Raw genomic sequence first — 18,344 nt, 5'->3', positions numbered from 1 at the left:
GCTTTCTTTTATTATTGACATAGAACTTTGCAGACTTATTCTCAGGTCTTTTACTTGACTTACATTTAGCTGTAACCTCAACTGTTACAACCCTAAATAAAGTAACACTAGTTTTATTAACATCATATTGTTATGCAGAGATAGCCAGTCTAAGCAAAAGAAAGTAGAGAAGACACTGTAAAATGTTTACTTTGCAAGTAACCAATATAGGTCAGACACTACACAAGCAGAATATTTTATCTTCACACCATGGAATTCATTAACATCAACACTTTATTTCCCTTTAGACTCTTCTAAGAAAAAAGTTTAATAGAGATAGAGGTAACTACTAAGCAATACTGTAAAAGATTTACTTCTTACCTAAGGATGTAGACTTGTGGTATACTTAGGTGAAATTCAATAAACCTTAGGATGGTTAAGTAGGTTTTGTTAATATCAGAAGATATGGTTAAGATACACAAATTGAAATATGAAGTGAAAAACGTTTTGTTTTTTTTATAAGAGACCTAATAACAAGTAGATTATGTGCATGTACTTGCTTTTAATATAGGATAGCTCTTTCTGCTGGATCCTCTGTATTCAACCACTCAAACTTAATCCATGTACCAAAGTAATTAATTCAACAGTTTTTATTTTCATAAGATTCACAACCTCAAGATATCATCTGAACTAACAGTGGTGAACACCACTGCTGTCAACATCCTTTCACAACTCAGCAGTACTCCTTTCTCATCAGCTTAAAGATATATCTTATACCAGACAGCAACAAAGGAAAAAACAGCAGCTTTCTTGACCATCTGTTATGTGAAACCTACACAAATACATAATAAATGATAATTTAAAAATAAATACTATAATATTAAAAGATTTTAGTTTTAAAACCAGTAAAACCTGAACTAGTGTACTGACTTTTTCTCTACTCTGAACAAACATCACAGCATTTAAACAAAAACAATTAATAATTAATAACAATTTCATTGTAAAAATACTTTTAGAAATTAACAGGATGCATTATCAAAAACTCTTTAAATGGATTTCAAACCTAATGAAGTTATAAACTAATCATAATAATGAGAAAACTCTTGATAATATATTAACACGGAAATGAAATAGTCCTCATATTAACAGTAAACTAAGAGCTTATAATGTTGAAAACTGAGTTTTCATTAGTGTGGTGGGCACAGCACAGATGACCAATTGTGTAGCTTTGCACAGCAAACAAACAAAGCTTTTAAACATTGAAGTGATACACATAATTATAAAACTCTTTAATAGAACTTTTAAATACATATGTATATATATATATAAACTGTTTAACACTGAAAACTACATACTAATGTAATCCTTTAACAATGATCGTCAACTCCTGTAGAAAGAGGTAGTCTAACACTTTATACAGATACATAAAATAACTAAAAATGAAAACCGTTTAAGATGGATAGACTTTACTAAAACAAATTCTTGAATAAATGGATCATAACTTCAATATGATTCAAAATACAATTACATAAATTAACTATTTCACATAAAATTCAAAATAAACCCTTCAAAGTGGCATAAATAAAAGGAATAACACATAATACTACTTTAAGTACAAAAAATAAACTAACCCCTCAAAAGGAAATTACATAAAAATAATGTGTTTCACAAACTCAGAACATACATAAAATGAATCTCTTTACATGAGTAAGCAAAATATAATAAAAACAGCCACTTCTTTCACTACCATCTGGTTATTATGTAAAATGCTTGGTTCCTGGTGGAAAGGAATGGGGTCAAAACTGCAACTCTGGTTCTTGCATACATCAGCTGACTCAGAATAAACAACACCAACTCTTCATTTTGACTATTATAATCTACTAACATTTACGTTGTCTTTATCTAAAGGAGATTTTTCCAGTCACAAGTTTAATACTAGCTTTGTTGCAACTTACAAATTTTTATTATGCAGACATTGCATTCTATTTTCTCTAGTATAATTATAGTCTAAATTTCCATACATCTTATAGTGCATCTTGTAAAGAAACAATGTTTAAAAATGTTTAGAGAGCTGTGTCTTTTACTACACATTTCAATCCAAACACTGGGTACACTAAATTTATATTTGTTACGATATTTAAGCTATTGTATATAAATTTCATATATTTCTGTACTTTTATCCACTCATAAACATTGTGATTTGATACTGTGAATATATCAAGCACCACTATTTATGAAAAACCATAGGTAAACACTGTTCCTCTCAAACATAACGTGAGTTTCTCTGTCACTCTTACCATTCCTTAAAAATTAATTTTCTACCAAATATTTCAATGTCAAAATTGAAATACTCTCACGTAAGAATCAATGAAACTAAAAATTTAAATTGTACTTTCAAATAATATCTTGTAGGTCAGTAATGACAGTTAATCTCATATCACAAGTTCTTAACATGCATATCAAAATCCTTCTTTCCGTTAATATATTGATAGATACTAACGTTCATTATATACTTTGTTCATTGATTTTGTACAACACTCACAAATGTCTTCATGTAATGTTTGTACGTATGTATTAACTTATACACGTATGTATTTGCTTATACACATTGTGCAAATTAATTGAAACAAGACGGAAAATTACTATTTTTTTCAATTTTTTGCGTTTTATTTCTGAGAATCCAAAAATTACACACAGATTAATACATGATATGACTACCTTTATTTTTCAAAAGATCATTAATCCGCTTTGGCATCGAGTCCACGAGTTGACTGCAATCTTTACTAATTTTTGGATCGCGGTACTACACCTCAATTATGGCCTCAATTAACTTATCTTTCATAGTACAGTCTTTTCCCCGAAGTCTTTCTTGACAAATCGCCCAAAGATTTTCAATAGGATTTAAGTCCGGAGAGTTTCCAGGCCAATCCAGCACCTTTATTCGCGTTGTAGTCATAAAATTCTTCACAAGTTTCGATGTGTGGCACGGAACCAGATCTTGCTGAAAAATGCCAGATCCATCTGGAAATCTCTTTTTCAATTCTGGAACGACTCTTCTCTGCAAATCTTCGATGTACTGTGGTCCTCGCGTCATACCTTCTACTATGTGTAAGTCTCCGACGCCATAGTAGCTGAAAAAGCCCCAAAACATCTTCTTCAAGGGATATTTTACGAACTGATTGATGTAAGATTCTCGGTTTCTCACCTGGAGATCTGCGAACATGCAGACTTCTTTTACCCTGTACGATGAAATGAGTCTCGTCACTAAATAACATCTTCCTCCATTGTTCTTGTATTTCAGACCCCATTGATACCGTTTTTTCATTCATTGGGTTGGTAAGAAGTTGTTTTTTGACTGGTCTCCTTGCCCTTCTAACGCAATTTCGAATGACGTAATATTCCTCAAAATTTCCTCATATACCCCAAAAATAGATCAATCGTACTGCAAAACACAGCTAATGACGCCGTCTGTGTGAAAAAAATGACTATTAAAGGAAATCAGCGGGTTCAGCGAGCCTACACCGGCAGCCATGCTAAAAATATTGTAAAATGACCATTTGTTTCAATTAATTTGCACAAGGGTGTATATCTTCACTACAAACTGTAACATACGCTAATAACATATAAGGGACTACAGACTACCTTGGGCTTTTTGTTCAATTACTTGTTAACCATCTTGGGTTACTTTTGTAAAGATATTACTTGGTAGCTTGATCTAACTACAACCTCGGAGTCAAGCTGCACTAGACACGTTTATCTCTGCAGGCATCACAAAATAAATAATAAAACTAAAATAATTCTGCTAAACTGAGATTTTTAGCGAAAAGTATCTTGAATTTAGACTAATATTGGTGTTGTTACTGTAGTATATATCAATATGCACTCAGAAAACACATAATTCACTCATTGCATGCGGAAAACTTATATACCTTTCAGCTGCACATAAAAGTACTTAGTGAGGACCATGTGGTATTTTGTTTAGAGCTCTCACCATTCATATAAATAAGTGATTCTTTCAAAACATTTATGTTGTTTTGGCCTCATAAAAGCCACTTATTAGCTCAGAAAAGAGGGGTGCCAAGCCTTTTCAATTAAGTTTTAAAACTCCTAACTATCATTTTCAGTTGTGTAAACTGTTGATGCACTAGTTATTAAATCTTTTATCGCTAAATCTCCTGAGCAGCTATTATCTAATACCCTATGGATATCTATTATAGTAAAATTCTTCTTTACAACACAGAAAGAAAGGGTCACACCGCCATTTTGTTCTCATTAAGATTGTGATCAACAAACTGTCAATATTTTTGTTCATAATGTAGTTCCCACATTTCATCATGAACTTCGGATTTGAAAAATTGAACCTTAAAGAGATATCATATTGTTCTGATGTTTAGTTTCAATGATTAAAGTAATGATTGTCCAATTATGTATTATGCACTATAATTCTTCTCAATACAAGTGAATATATTTTAATATCTCAATGATAAAAAAACGCTCTTTTTATTTTTTTACTAACAGAATTTAAGAGTCGAAAAAGATAAAGATTATGTGAACAAGTCCTATTCATTTGATCCCGCCAGAGGGTTGAATCAGTATTTCAGCACTTTAATTATCAAAGACATGATATTTACTGATACAGGAAAATATACTTGCTATTACGAGGGTACAATTTCACCTGGAAATAGCAGACAAAACAGTACTTCATTGTATGTATTTGTGAATGGTAAGATTGTTTGTATTTTGTTGTTGTTTTACAAAAGAAAATATTTGCATTGCTCTGTTCATTTTATTCTTTTGTCTGTTATGAGTTCTGAACCTTATAAAACTGTATTAAAGTCATTGATGCATGGCTGAGAAAGCTATTTGTCATATGAGACGTTATGGGACTTGTTTAGAAATCATTCCTTGCAGTTTTTAATATTTTGAAGGGTTAGTGAGTGCCCTTACATAGAGAGCAGGATTGTTAAGTAAGTTCTTAATTGTGTAATCAATTCAGTAGGCTTGCATTCATGGCTTTAATAACATTGAGTGATTTGTGTTGCATTTTATCTAAAGTATTAATTTACAAGTCTTATAATTGTCTTATAATTTAAATTATATATATATTCATTTTAAAGAGAATGCCTTGAAAAACTGATATGGACCAAAATATAAATGTAGCCAGTTTATGATTACGTTTGTTTGTTTTGTTTTTTGAGTTTCGCGCAAAATTACACGAGGGCTATCTGCATTAGCCGTCCATAATTTAACAGTATAAGACTAGAAGGAAGGCAGGTAGTCATCACCACCCACTGCCAACTCTTGAGTTACTCTTTTACCAAAAAATAGCGAGATTGACCGTCACATTATAACGCCCCCACGGCTGAAAGGGCGAGCATGTTTGGCGCGACGGGGATGCGAAGCCGCGACGCTCAGATTACAAGTCGCACGCCTTAACACGCTTGGCCATGCCGGGCCAATGTTAAGTAATGAAAAGCCAATGAACACGCATTTAGGAAGAGGCTGCCTTCTCTGTTATTAACTTATCTATGATAGCAAAAGGAAAAAAAAATTAGCACAGTGTAGTTAAGGGAATAATAGTGGGTTATAAAGCATTCAGCCAGTTTGGATCAATATCATCATCTAAAATGTGAAGACAATAGTAAAGCAAAAGAAATGTGTGATCCATAAAGTTATTGTATCAAATTTGGTATATTTTCTGATACTGATAACAATATTACAAGATTTTATGATGATGCAGATTTAATTTTAGACATGACTTGAAATCGGTGCTGTTTTCTTGAGAAAGGTTTTTGTGAAAAACTGGAACTGCAGCGATTCCATTCAACGTAACATTTTCGAGTCCTTTGAAATAGCTCCAACTGATATTTGTATTACTGGTTTACTTAAAAGTGGTCATAGAAGTTGATATCTATGTGCAGTGGAAAGTTTCTCTTAGATTGACATTGTTATTCTTCGCTGTGTTGTCGGTAAATAATATTGCTGTAAGCTACATTTTTCAAGATTTGATGTAGGTGTTTGCTAGAAGGAGATGATGACTATTATGACGATGTAACAATCGAGAAGTTTTGATTAATATTTGAATTAGTACATTAGTAATAAATACGAGTACTTAAGAAGCATTCAGTAGTTAATAATTCAGTGAAGTATCCATAGAATGGAGAAATTGAATAGTTGTTGGTGAGGAAAGATAAATTGAATAAAATTATTCAGTTAAATTTTGTTTCTGTAAGCTTGTCAACAGGTGAGTCAGCATTTTTTATCAATCAAGGCAATTTGTGCTAAACATTACTGGCATATTAGTCAAAATAAACTTAGCATGTAACGAAAGTTATTAAAGAAACAAATTAATTCATTATCGTTACGTGTATTGGTATTATGTTTACCAAATAATCCAAATGAACTCCTCTAAAGATAGTCTATTGCTACTACATGTATCAAGACCATCAAACTAGGTATGATCTTCAGTATCAGCTTTTGAAAGGGCAACATCAGACTTGGATCATTGTTTTATTATATGTGATTAACTCTCTCTGTGTTAAGAATGCTAGTAATCAAGTGTCAAGAACTTATGACTGAAAGGTTTAATATTTCAACTTGTATTATTGATTACATTTTCTGTGGTTTATATTTTGAAAAATGCATTTTTTACCACACAATAAGTACTGTACATATAAAAATATTTTTCATCTTTATAGATTATTAATGTCAATATTTGTGTAAAGAAAAGAAAATCTATATTTTCTTAAGAATGCGTTCATATTGCACTTAGTCCTATGCAGGTTCTGTACTATTAGATTTATTATTTAGATATATTAAATAAACTTTTCAAATTATTCAGTGTTTTTGGAAATAAAACAGATTTATTTAATAGCAAAATCACATATTAGAAATTGTGAACTATTTAAATAGAGCAATAGGGAATTTAATTTTTAAATATCTTTATTAGTTCATTAATAACACATTTTAGTATCTTAAAATGAAATGTTTAAACTGTATTTGTTATCTATATTATTTGCAGTATTTGAATAATAATAACTAATGATGTAATTGATTTCATTTTTTGTCTTTCAGATGACTCTCATATATTTTTGCCGTACAAACTACAATATGTTATATTTGTGCCTGTTCTTCTACATAAGCCTCTAAAGCTCCCTTGTCTACCTACCAATTCTAAAGCAAATATTACCCTTGTAAAGACTGGTTATGAAGTAATTACTACTGGGGAAGACGTTTATTTTGATCCGACCGAAGGATTTACTATTAATCATCCAAGTATTTATTATAATGGAGATTTTACCTGCTTTGGTCAACTAGGCAATTACACTGGAAAACTTCAGCTTCATCTCATATACATGGGTAAGTACTGAAATTTTGTAACTCTAAATTATTATGATAAGTCTAAGGTACCATTTTCATTGTTTTGTTTTGTTTTATTTTTGTATGTATGTATGTATATAAGTGGTATTCTCAAATGCACATTTTTTCTGATCATATAAGAGTAACAAGTACCAGGAAAATCAGCAAAAAATATATCACAGAGTAATTGTGAAACTCAGGTTATGTCTGATGTAAAATAAGAGAACTGGACAAAATATAAAAGGAAAAGAAAATACGAATTAGTCTTTACTAAGATTTAAAAAATCTAAAATATACGAATATGCTTTACGACTAGTGAAGTCTTCTGGTCGCAGAACTAGAGTGTTCTGTTTCGCTCTCCAGACACTCTATGATAAAATGTCCAGATTTGAAAGTATAATGACCAGGCAAAGGATACAATGAAATGACTCATCATAATATTACTTAATTATCAATCTCACTGTTTGTCATCCCAAAAGCGAAACGAGAAGAATAAATCCTAGAGGTCCCACAGTGGTTAATATCTCTGTTGAAACCTATACAGTGTTTTCCACTATGCATATCTGTGGCCATGTGTTTCATGAGAGAACTCATGTGAAACCAAGGAAAATTAATGCAAGATCATATGTGACTAGTGAAACGAAAAATTGGCCAAGTTTAATTGCCAATTCTACAGTATTAATTAAATGTACATTATTATAGTATGACGTTTGACTATAGGAGTTTATCATATGATACTACAGTGCTCTTTAGAAACATTTAAATATAATGGATGTTTTAAGTAAACATTAAATTTAGAAACGGTATTAATAATTTTTGTCGGGTAGTAACAATGTCGCCATTCCTGCTTAATATAGTTAATATAATTATTCTATTTAGTGTGTGTTATTCTTATATTAAAGCCACATGAGGCTCTCTGTTGTGTACACTGAGAGGAATGGAACTCCTAATATTATAGTTGTCAATCCAAAGACATACCATTATTCCACCGGGGAAAATTATATCTAGAGTTCTATGAAGATTGAATATAAGAAGACACCACAAAAGCAGACTGTTTGACTAAGGTGTAGACTTGTGTATTAAGAATTTTATATTCTTCCAAATAGGTTTCTTTGTAACTAAGCACAAAAGTACACAAATGGCTATCTGTGCTATGCACACCACGGGTATTGAAACCCGATTTCTAGTATTCATAGACAACCGCTATGCTACTGGGGGACACCAAAATAGGAATAAAAGGGTTAAAATATGCAGAGGTGTTACTCGATGGTCTTTTGAATTAAAAACAAAATAATATTTAAATAGTTAATTAACTGACTTCTTTATATGTTTACACTTTCCATGTGTTGAGTGTTAGACTGTTTGTTTAGTTTCAAAATGGTTGTAGAAATAATAATTCTAACGTTATTTCAAACTTATCCAGCATGGCCAGATCTGAAGATGACCTAAGAAGGTCGAAACGTTGTACTCTACTTTAATTTAATAAAAATTTCATTACTGATACCAGCCATCTTGAGATACAGTATTTAACAGTGTTATCCAGTAACTTCTTTAATTTCAGTTTCTTTTAGATGTAACATTTGTCTCTGGAAGTTTTTATTGTTGATTTGTGGTTACTAAAACGTTTCCTGTATAGTGTGATAGTTTTCAACCCACATATTGGAAGTTGCATTTCTGAGGTAGAATTAAATAAGTAATTTTTGTAAGCATGTTATGGTTTTAGTACTTTTTAACTGTCTTTGGTTGTCTTTACTGGATAATTTGACCGTTTCCTGCATTACCTTACAGGTTTGGCATCGCTTGCTATTACAAGGATGGCTTCCACTTGGTATCGACGTAAACTTTACTTTGGCATGAACTGAGTGTAAATGCAAAGATTTATTTTTTCTGAAAGAAATGACAAGAACTACCATAAAAATTGATTTTAATCGATGTAAAAATGTTCCTTTTAATACTAGCAATTCATATAGCTATTATTGCACTTAAGTCTTTTATGTACTGTACGCATCTCCATGGCACAAACAAAACTTGACACAGAGAATTCTAAGATTATTATTGGCTAGTTCTGAAGGCCAATTCATATTTAAAATTCGGTTTATGCGACGTCGACATCCCTGCCTATATATTTCATTACACTCATAACCCTTTATTCACCTAAAGAAGAGTAGTCAACTGTACAAAAGCGCTTGAGTTTTGGATCTCGTATGAAAACAAAATAATATAAGTAATGATAACTTGATTTAAACATACTTACGAAAAAGAAGTCTGAATATTTTTTTGGCCTCAACATGTTTCGTTATCATTTTTAAACTAAAGCTTTATCTCTGAACACATTAAATAATTGAAGTCCCAATTTAGAATGGCTGAGTATTGTACAAGTTTTCTAGTTTCTTTACGATCGTATGAGCACGTACTGTTAATAGTGGTGTTGTGTTAATTCATCTCAGTCGCTAAAAAGTGCTCTTGTTAATTCCCCAGTGCTTAGTTCATCCAAAAAAAAAAAGAGACATTCCATTCATCCTGCATGTGGATACCAGTGGTCTTAGAATCAAAGATGTGCTTTGTAAGTACAGTATATTATAAAGCATGTTAGAAAATGTGAGAAATGTACACACGCGTGAAATTAATACTCTCTCTGCACAAGAAAGAAAGAACTGCTCACAATAACAGTAATTGTAAAGCACTTTCACAGCCGTTTGTATGACAATAAACTTGTTATTATAACAGCTTATATGTCGTTTAAATGACAAATGAAGGTTAGAGAACTGGAATGTTGATTCACAATCTGGATTACAATATTGCAGAAGCATGCATTCATTGTATAGCACAGATAGCACAGAAGTACAGGTGGGATTTCTCTACAGCAGGTGAGAACTTGTCAATTTTTACAACGTTCATTTACTAGGCATATTGCTGTCACGTACCTAAAGTCTCTTGCACGACAATAATCAAGGTAAATAATCGACACTTCTACATATGGATGTACACTGAGCACATAAAAAGAGTAAAAATGAATAAAAGTATGAGGCTTAACTTGCGTCATCCTTGCTGTGCAACCAGATAAAACCTAGTCATTACACACGACTGACCACTATACAAAATCATATAACCTCTAGTTATTACTTGATCAATTAAGGGTATCGAGAGTTAGTGCTATACTGTTGAAAACATGGTGCCCATTCTGTAGGCAACCTAGATTGTTTGTGGCTGGCAAGCTTTGAACAATTTCAGGTACACCTAGGGTTTGCAATTAGAACTGGTTTATAGTATACAGTATGTCATGAATAATATATGTTATAACATTTCTCATTGCCTTCTCTGGTATTTCAGCTTTGCTTTTCACAGAACTATAAATGTTTGATGTGATAGTTTTAAGCTCATACTTCAGTTGATAAGCGAATTTCACCGTAAAATCAGGCAATAACATGAAATATGGGAAATTAGTGACTTTCATGCTCTGGAAGAGAACATGAATGTGCCTATATGACTGACTGTACGTTAGGTAGGTAGGTGTGTGATTAACTTTTAGCTTGCAAAAAGGTCTAACTGAACATGTCACGACGTTTTAGTGAATTACATTTGAAATTAATCAAGCTACTTTATTATCATGTCATACGAACAAACTTGACATCAAACCGTAAATAATAAATCAAATTTTAATATTATATAAGTTTTATGTACTAAATTTTATAAGAAAATATTTATAAACAACCTCAAATTCCTCTTGTGTTAGAATTGGGATATTTGTTCTTGAGCCGTCTCCTCTTCTGGGGACCGGCATGGTCAGGCTATTAAGGCACTCGACTCGCAATCCGATGGTTGTGGGTTCGAATTCCCGTCTCACCAAACATGCTCGCATTTTCAGCCTTGGTGGCGTTATAAGTTACGGTCAATCCCACTATTCGTTGGTAAAAGAGTAGCCCAACAGTTGGCGGTGGGTGGTGATGACTAGCTGCCTTCCCTCTAGTGTTACACTGCTAAATTAGGGATAGCTTTGCGCGAAATTCAAAAACACAAAACAAACAAGTCCTCTTTTGGAGTTTTTTTCTGGATCCCTTGAAACTAACAAAGTGTAACGTAAAATACTGTCTATAATTTTGTCATTATTCTGAAGCCATACTTTTTATATTCTTCAATTTTATGGAGCTAAAGAGCATTGAAAAACATTCAGAAACCACTTTCCAGGCCTACCACTGACATGATCTAATTTACAATTTGCTAATAGATTTATATTTATATTAAATTTATAACGAATAGAAAGCCTAAATTCCAACTGATTTACGTATGCTTACAGATAATGGACAATTTATTATGATGTGAGGAAACATTTTCCCACGAGAACACATTGGGAAGATTAGTTGAATTTCTAAATGCTCAACCTGATTAGAGAAACTCAAGTATCAGTACAGGTACTAGTAGTCTTGTACTGTCGGTACTATCACAAACCTTGGGTATACCAAGAACTTATTTTCATTACAGTTCAATATTGTTTTGATTTTTTTAGATATTATGAACATAACTTTGACAGGCATATAAGTCTTATTCGATGGGTAACTTTCAAGTTTATTTCAGCTGCAGCTTAGCGGTTCATAGAATAGTTCTGAAATTTTTTTACGTACAAACTTTTAGCTCATAGCGTCTTCATCTCTTCACCCATTTTAGATCTAATTACAGTTTTCGACTCAGGAGGTTAAATCCTTTCTGTTGATGTATTTAACCACGCCCACGGCTCGGCATGGCCAGGTGGTTAGGGGGCCCGACTCGTAATCTGAGGGTTGCAGGTTTGAATCCCCGTCACACTAAACATGCCCGCCCTTTCAGCCTTGGGGATGTTATCATGTCAATGTTAACAGTCAATCCACTGTTTGTTGATAAAAGAGTAACCCAAGAGATGGCAGTGAGTAATGACGATTACCTGCTTTCCCACTGCTAAATTAGGGACGGCTAGCGCAGATAGCCTTTGTGTAGATTTGTGTGAAATTCAAAATAAACAGTCATTTGTAAATTATTTTTTAATTCAATGGGAGCATTAACATTAGTTCACACATTCTAACTAAAACTACTGGAAAAGTGTGTTAGTTATAGAAATTGCTTTAAAATACTTTGACGGGATAGTTTCAGATACAATTAGTTTCTGTTTGTTGGTTTTAATGTAAGGCGACACAATAGGCTATCTGTGTTTTTCCACTGTGAAAAATCAAACCCTGGATATTTGTTTTGTAAATTTACAGTAGTTTAAAACTCAGTTATGTAGCTAAATAGATTTACGTCATAATTTCGAGGTTGATTCTACCATTATAAAACGAACCCATCTTCTAATTGCACACAAATTATTTTAACTGTGAAATGTATAGTACGACAAACAGATATTATACCAATTGAGTTCAAGGACTAACCAATAATTCATTTGCTATTGCTAGTAAGCCACTTTTTCACAGCTCCAATTTGTACTATATTCTTCCTTTCTTACAATCAAAGCCAATTTTCAAGTCTTATCTTGATCAGATTTACACGAAAACCACTACTTTGGCGTCAGTGTGCCACGGTTATTATTCTACATGTTTCTGTAATTCCTTAAGTTTCAGCCTGAGATTCCTCAAACGTATAATAAGACCCTTTTCAACAACTACCACATACTTAAAACGTAAAAGCTATTAAATAACTTATTGCTGTTACTTTCTTTTGGTGAAAGAAGTATGCTACTTTCTATAAACGTCGAATAACTTTTATTTTAGAATATATTGATGTATTTAAGAACTAATTATTTGTTGTAAAGATTTGGTTTTTAATAATACATTTCTTTTTAAGCACCTCCCACTATTAAACTTCAACCAGAAATTGATAGCTCAATGGCCAGACAACCAGTAATCAATGGCACATTTAATTTAACTTGCTTGGTGAAAGTGGACCCAGAAACTTTGGTAGTAATGAAATGGGACTACCCTAATAAAAGTAAAAACGTTAGTATACTTGAATCTTTTATAATACAAAAACTTATATTAAAAGTTATGTAAAGTTAAATGTGTTATTTTTTATATTAATACATCATGTACATTATTGAACTGAAATATAAAGAAAAAGTTAACAAAGTAATAGCCATAATGCATATTTTCCTAATATTTAAACTCCAATCAGTATGTAAACAAGTCTTGTGGAACTAAACTATAAACACTTTAATCAAGTAATTAGATTACTGCCTTTTCCGCTTTGAATTTTCTGCTGATTAAAATTATAAGATGTTGAATATATTGAATTTTTACAATGGTCACTGTATTTTATTATAACTTTTTTTTTTTCCAATTTTATGTGAGTGTGCAAACAAAACCATATGTGTGCCCAGAAAAGAATGATGAATGTTTCAGTTTTAAAACTTTCTTTTGGTAGGATTCAAGAATAATAGAAACAGAACCTACAGCCTCACAGAAGACTTTCCAGGGCAGCATATATAAAGTTGTTGAATCCAAATTAATTGTTACATCTGTTCATCATAGTGATGAGGGAGATTATATCTGTACTGTCACTGACCATTCACAAACTTCTAGTTCCTATAAAGTTGGAATAAAAATCTATGGTAAGTTCAGAGCATAGTGGTGAATAAAATGAATTTTTATATGTTTTGCATAATGTATATGTCACATCTAAAAATAAAGAGAAAGAAAAAACTGAAGTTTGATTATAATGAAAGGATTGCTTGAAAACAACAGTTTTATATGAACAATAACTGACAGCTGTTACTATCTAGGTTTTGAATACTGTCATTGCATAGATCATTTATTAGACAACATTTAGAGCATTGTGTTCAGTGTTTGGTGCTCTATCTTAAAGTATATTGAATTGTGAAAAGCATTCAGCTAAAAGTTACTGTGATGATACCGAGGATTGAAAGGATCATAAGAGAACATTGTTTGCTCTGGGAAAAAAGATTTATAGGAGTCTAAATGAAGTGCCTAAGACTTTAGGGAAATTGTTAACAATGATACTTCAAATTTTTTTTCACCAAGTGGTGACCTTGGTAAAGCTTGGGACAAAAATGTAAATTTTAAATAAGACATTTTCTGCTAAGACATCTTTTATTTTGTAATAGAGTAGTTTGCCTTTGACTTTGAGTATTCTATTTCTCTTTTAATGTTTAGCATAGTGGCCAAGAAAGACCTGAAGGTCCTTGTTGTCTTTAAGTTATATGTATGCGTGTGTGTTATATGACATCTAACATAAGTATACAATTATCCAAGGTGAAGAATAAGTTGTTTTCCTCCAAATACCAGGGAAATTAGATACCAATTTTAAGTTATCATTGACCTGTAAATGCATTTTACTAGAGTTTTAATTTTGTTATTTCAGTGTTAGTAAATTATATGTTGTAACTTTTGTTATAGCTTGAAGTGGAATACAATTTATATATTAACAATGAATCTCTGAGTCAACCAGATTGAGTAATGTTTTGTAACAAAGACTTCACATGCAATCCAGAACAATTAGAATAAAATATGGGAATTACTTAGGCTATATTTTAATGTGTTTTTTTTTGCCATGTATTTTTCAATGAATATAGTGAATAACCAATCTTCTCTCACTGGGGCACCATTGCTGTCCGACCAGTAATGGTTGCCTGTGTAATCACTCAACTCAGCTTTTAACTTTGCATGGAAATCATGCTTTTTTCTGCTGCACCCTCTTCTCCTACAATAATCTCTAGCATTCTTTTTTTATCAATACCATATTTGTTGTTCTACAACACAGTTCAAACTTTGTTTTTTCTTCTTCTCCATTCTCTAGCTCATTCTTCATCATCATCACCATCACTGTTTTCTGCAGTCCATTTGTTTGTATTATCAATATCACATTCATTATACTTCATTTCATCTTTTACAGTCAAACAAAAGTGTTAATGTTTTGTCATTTTTTAGTAGATTTCTCCAGACCCATTGCTTTCTAACAGTTTTTCTCTGTGTAGAGACTTTCTAGTTATTGCTCCACAGTTATTTTATACAAAGTAGTTTAAACAAATATATTATCATAGTATATTAGCTTTGAGAAACTAACTATACTTCTAGGCATTGTGTCACAATAACAACATGATTTCAAGCAAAATTTGGTTAGAAATTTCTACATCTGCCAAAATAGAAAATCATTGTGCTTTATTCAGTTCTTTTTGGTTTTAGGGTTGAGAAAAACCATATTTCATATGTAATGGTGCATATTCTGTAAAAATGCCAGAAGGTTAAGAAAATACCAGATGTGTGCCTGCTGCAGGTTTAATGTTGTATATGGTCTGGTCGATTCAAAGATTCAATGTCAAAATAAATTATCTTGTTTCAAATTGCATAATCATTAATTAACACATGATAATCTATAGTTATGGTTTTATTTGGATTTAATTCTTTTAAATCTTGTAAGTAAGAATATCTGTTCTTTTTCTTATAGTTAATTTATTAAGAATTGGCTTGAATTAGAATGTATGCATAAGGGAAATGTAGAGCTTAGTTTGAACAAAATTTTTGCATACTTATTTTTAAATGTTGATTCAAAACCATATAAACCATAAAATATATTTAAAATGTGTGTAGAATTTTTGTCGTTTTTTTTCTCATTCTTTAAAGATTTTTTTGTTCTTCATATTGTTTTTCCTCAAATCTAAAGCAGTAGACTGGATATAATTGTTGTGTTATGACAATAATGCTGTTCTGTTGTACGAAATTACCAATCTTAATACCACTTAATAGTTAAGGCCAATAGTTAATATTATTTTTATAGGATTGTGTTTCACATACTTCAAAGTTCTAGAGCTTGATGTTGATTAACATTTACTATTTGTTGGGATTAATTAGAAACATTTCATTTTATTTCATAGATAGAAAACAACAGCCATTTATTAATCTTACAACAGATATCAACACAGCTTTACCCTTGGAACGAGTAGCTGGAGAAAATGTACGACTTGTTGTGACAGTATCTGCTTCTTTAGATGAAAACCAATATGAAATTTACTGGGAAAAAAATAATGAGCTTCTTAATCCCACTGCCGAAATTGATATTTCTAAGTACAATACACAGACTGTCCTTGATATTAAAAATCTGAAGAGAAAAGATGCTGGTGTATACACAGTGTATGCAAAATCAGAGAATTTATTGACAAATCTTTCAATCACTTTAAGGATCAAAAGTAAGAAAATATTCTAAGGTTTTAATACATTTTCATTCAGAAAGTGGTGAAAGAAGTTTTATAAAATTATTATTCATAAAAATATAAATTTTCCATTGAATCAAAGTAAAATTAATAACAGTAAAATATTAGTTAATTGCTTATATATTTCTTAAGCAACCTTAGCATTAAGTATCTAAAATGTAATTTTTCTAAAATTCAGTGTGAAATATATACATAATTCATTTCTACCAATTGATGAGTAAATTTTGATTACTTTGGTTCTTACTATGGGTTAAAAGAATATTCATGTTTAAGAGTTAAATGTGAGTGACATATTTAAAAATTATTAGGTTGTCCAGAAAAAAAATGTTGTTTTTGAACTATGAAGTTTGGAAAAGTATAAACCAATGTTGTAAAACATGCTTTAATCAAATTAAGCACCATTTGCTTCAACAAACTTTTGCCAATGTGTTACAATACTGTTTATGCCCCTGCTGTAGAAATCAGAATTTCTATGGTCAGTGAACTCCCTGAAAGCTTCTTCTGCAGCTGCCTGGTTTTGAAAGCATTTATTATTCAAAAAGTTGTCAAACTGCTTGAAAAAATGAAAATCTGTAGGGGAATGGTCTGGGGAATAAGGTGGATAGGTATCCAACATTTTTTCTTTCTAATCACACTCAAGTAGTTGAAAATGCTTGATTTGCTTGTACCTAGCTTTTCTGCAAGCTCAGCTGTGTGAGGGTCTGTTTCAACTGCTTCCCTTAATGTGTTTTCATCTAAGGATGGCTTCCTTCCATGACTTTCATGGTCTTCAAGACTCTCGTCTCCATGTAAAAACCTTTGGTATCAATGCTGAATTGTATGCTCAGTAACAGATCTATGGCCAAATGCCTGATTGATGTACCATGTAATTTTGGTGGTTTATCGTCCAAGTTTGAAGTCATAGAGGAAAATCAGATAAAAGCCCTTCTTGTCCATACTGCCTTGGGAGTTGTGAAACTTACTCTGAGTAGAGTTGAAACAGTAAACAGTTAAGACATTTGTAAGCAACAAATGTTGGATTAAAGCAACCAACGATAAATTACTCAATATTCAACTTTTAAATGTCATCATGAGAATTCCAACATTTATTTCTGGATAACCTAATATTTAACCTTTGACAATGTTGAAACATTGCAGAGCAAAAAATAATATATTTATTAAATCCATTAAGACAATTGACAACACATATACATCTAATGATTATACTTTAAAAACCAGCTAGTAAATTCATTAGGATACTAAAAATGTGCTCTGAGTGTTTTGAAGAATTATGAAAAACATAGTCCTAGCTTATAACTAAAAATGGCCACAGTTATTGGAAATATGAAAACAGTTTTGACATGTATGTTTAAGAAACTTGTGAAAGTAATTTTCAGATCATATTGTAGGAGATGATGGTGAAGACTACTGGAGTACTTGCATTCTGTATAATAGTCTAAATATATAACACGACATTTTGGGACAACATGGGACCTATTAGTCTATCTCAGCTGTTCTACACTGTAAACTAAATTAAGTTAAGAAAACAATTAAAAATCAGCCCTTATCGTTTTTGTACTTATGAATTAAATTTACTGTCTCTACAACATCTGAAGACAACAGATTTCAAAGGCAAGAACTCTATTATAAAAATAAAACTGTTTTAGCTGAAGATGACCTCTACCCTGCCATACTTTATACTTGTGTATTTTAGTTCTACTATTTTCTCCATTAAATATGAAAAAGATGATGCATCAACACTGCCAATTCCCTTTACAAAAAAGAACAACAAACAATTTGAGAGATTTCAACTTTTCCTTGTATGACAACTCTTCTATCT

At 31.6% G+C, this 18,344-nt stretch overlaps 1 protein-coding gene across 8 annotated transcripts in view; it reads left to right on the top strand.

Moving 5' to 3' along the window:
* LOC143253198 (vascular endothelial growth factor receptor kdr-like) overlaps positions 1-18,344 on the top strand; it is an 87,208-nt gene that overhangs the window by 29,962 nt on the left and 38,902 nt on the right. For 6 of the 8 annotated variants that reach the window (XM_076506645.1, XM_076506642.1, XM_076506648.1 and 3 more), the window contains 5 exons: positions 4,498-4,702; positions 7,054-7,338; positions 13,147-13,298; positions 13,723-13,909; positions 16,190-16,501. In XM_076506645.1, coding sequence (XP_076362760.1) covers positions 4,600-4,702; positions 7,054-7,338; positions 13,147-13,298; positions 13,723-13,909; positions 16,190-16,501 — 1,039 coding nt within the window. In that variant the 5' untranslated portion in view covers positions 4,498-4,599. The remainder of the gene's footprint in view (positions 1-4,497; positions 4,703-7,053; positions 7,339-13,146; positions 13,299-13,722; positions 13,910-16,189; positions 16,502-18,344) is intronic. The other 2 variants (XM_076506649.1, XM_076506650.1) reach the window with 1 other exon arrangement.

This window comes from Tachypleus tridentatus, chromosome 6, assembly GCF_004210375.1.
Source record: "Tachypleus tridentatus isolate NWPU-2018 chromosome 6, ASM421037v1, whole genome shotgun sequence".
Lineage (NCBI taxonomy): Eukaryota > Metazoa > Arthropoda > Merostomata > Xiphosura > Limulidae > Tachypleus > Tachypleus tridentatus.
This window is presented reverse-complemented; position numbering and strand designations above follow the sequence as displayed.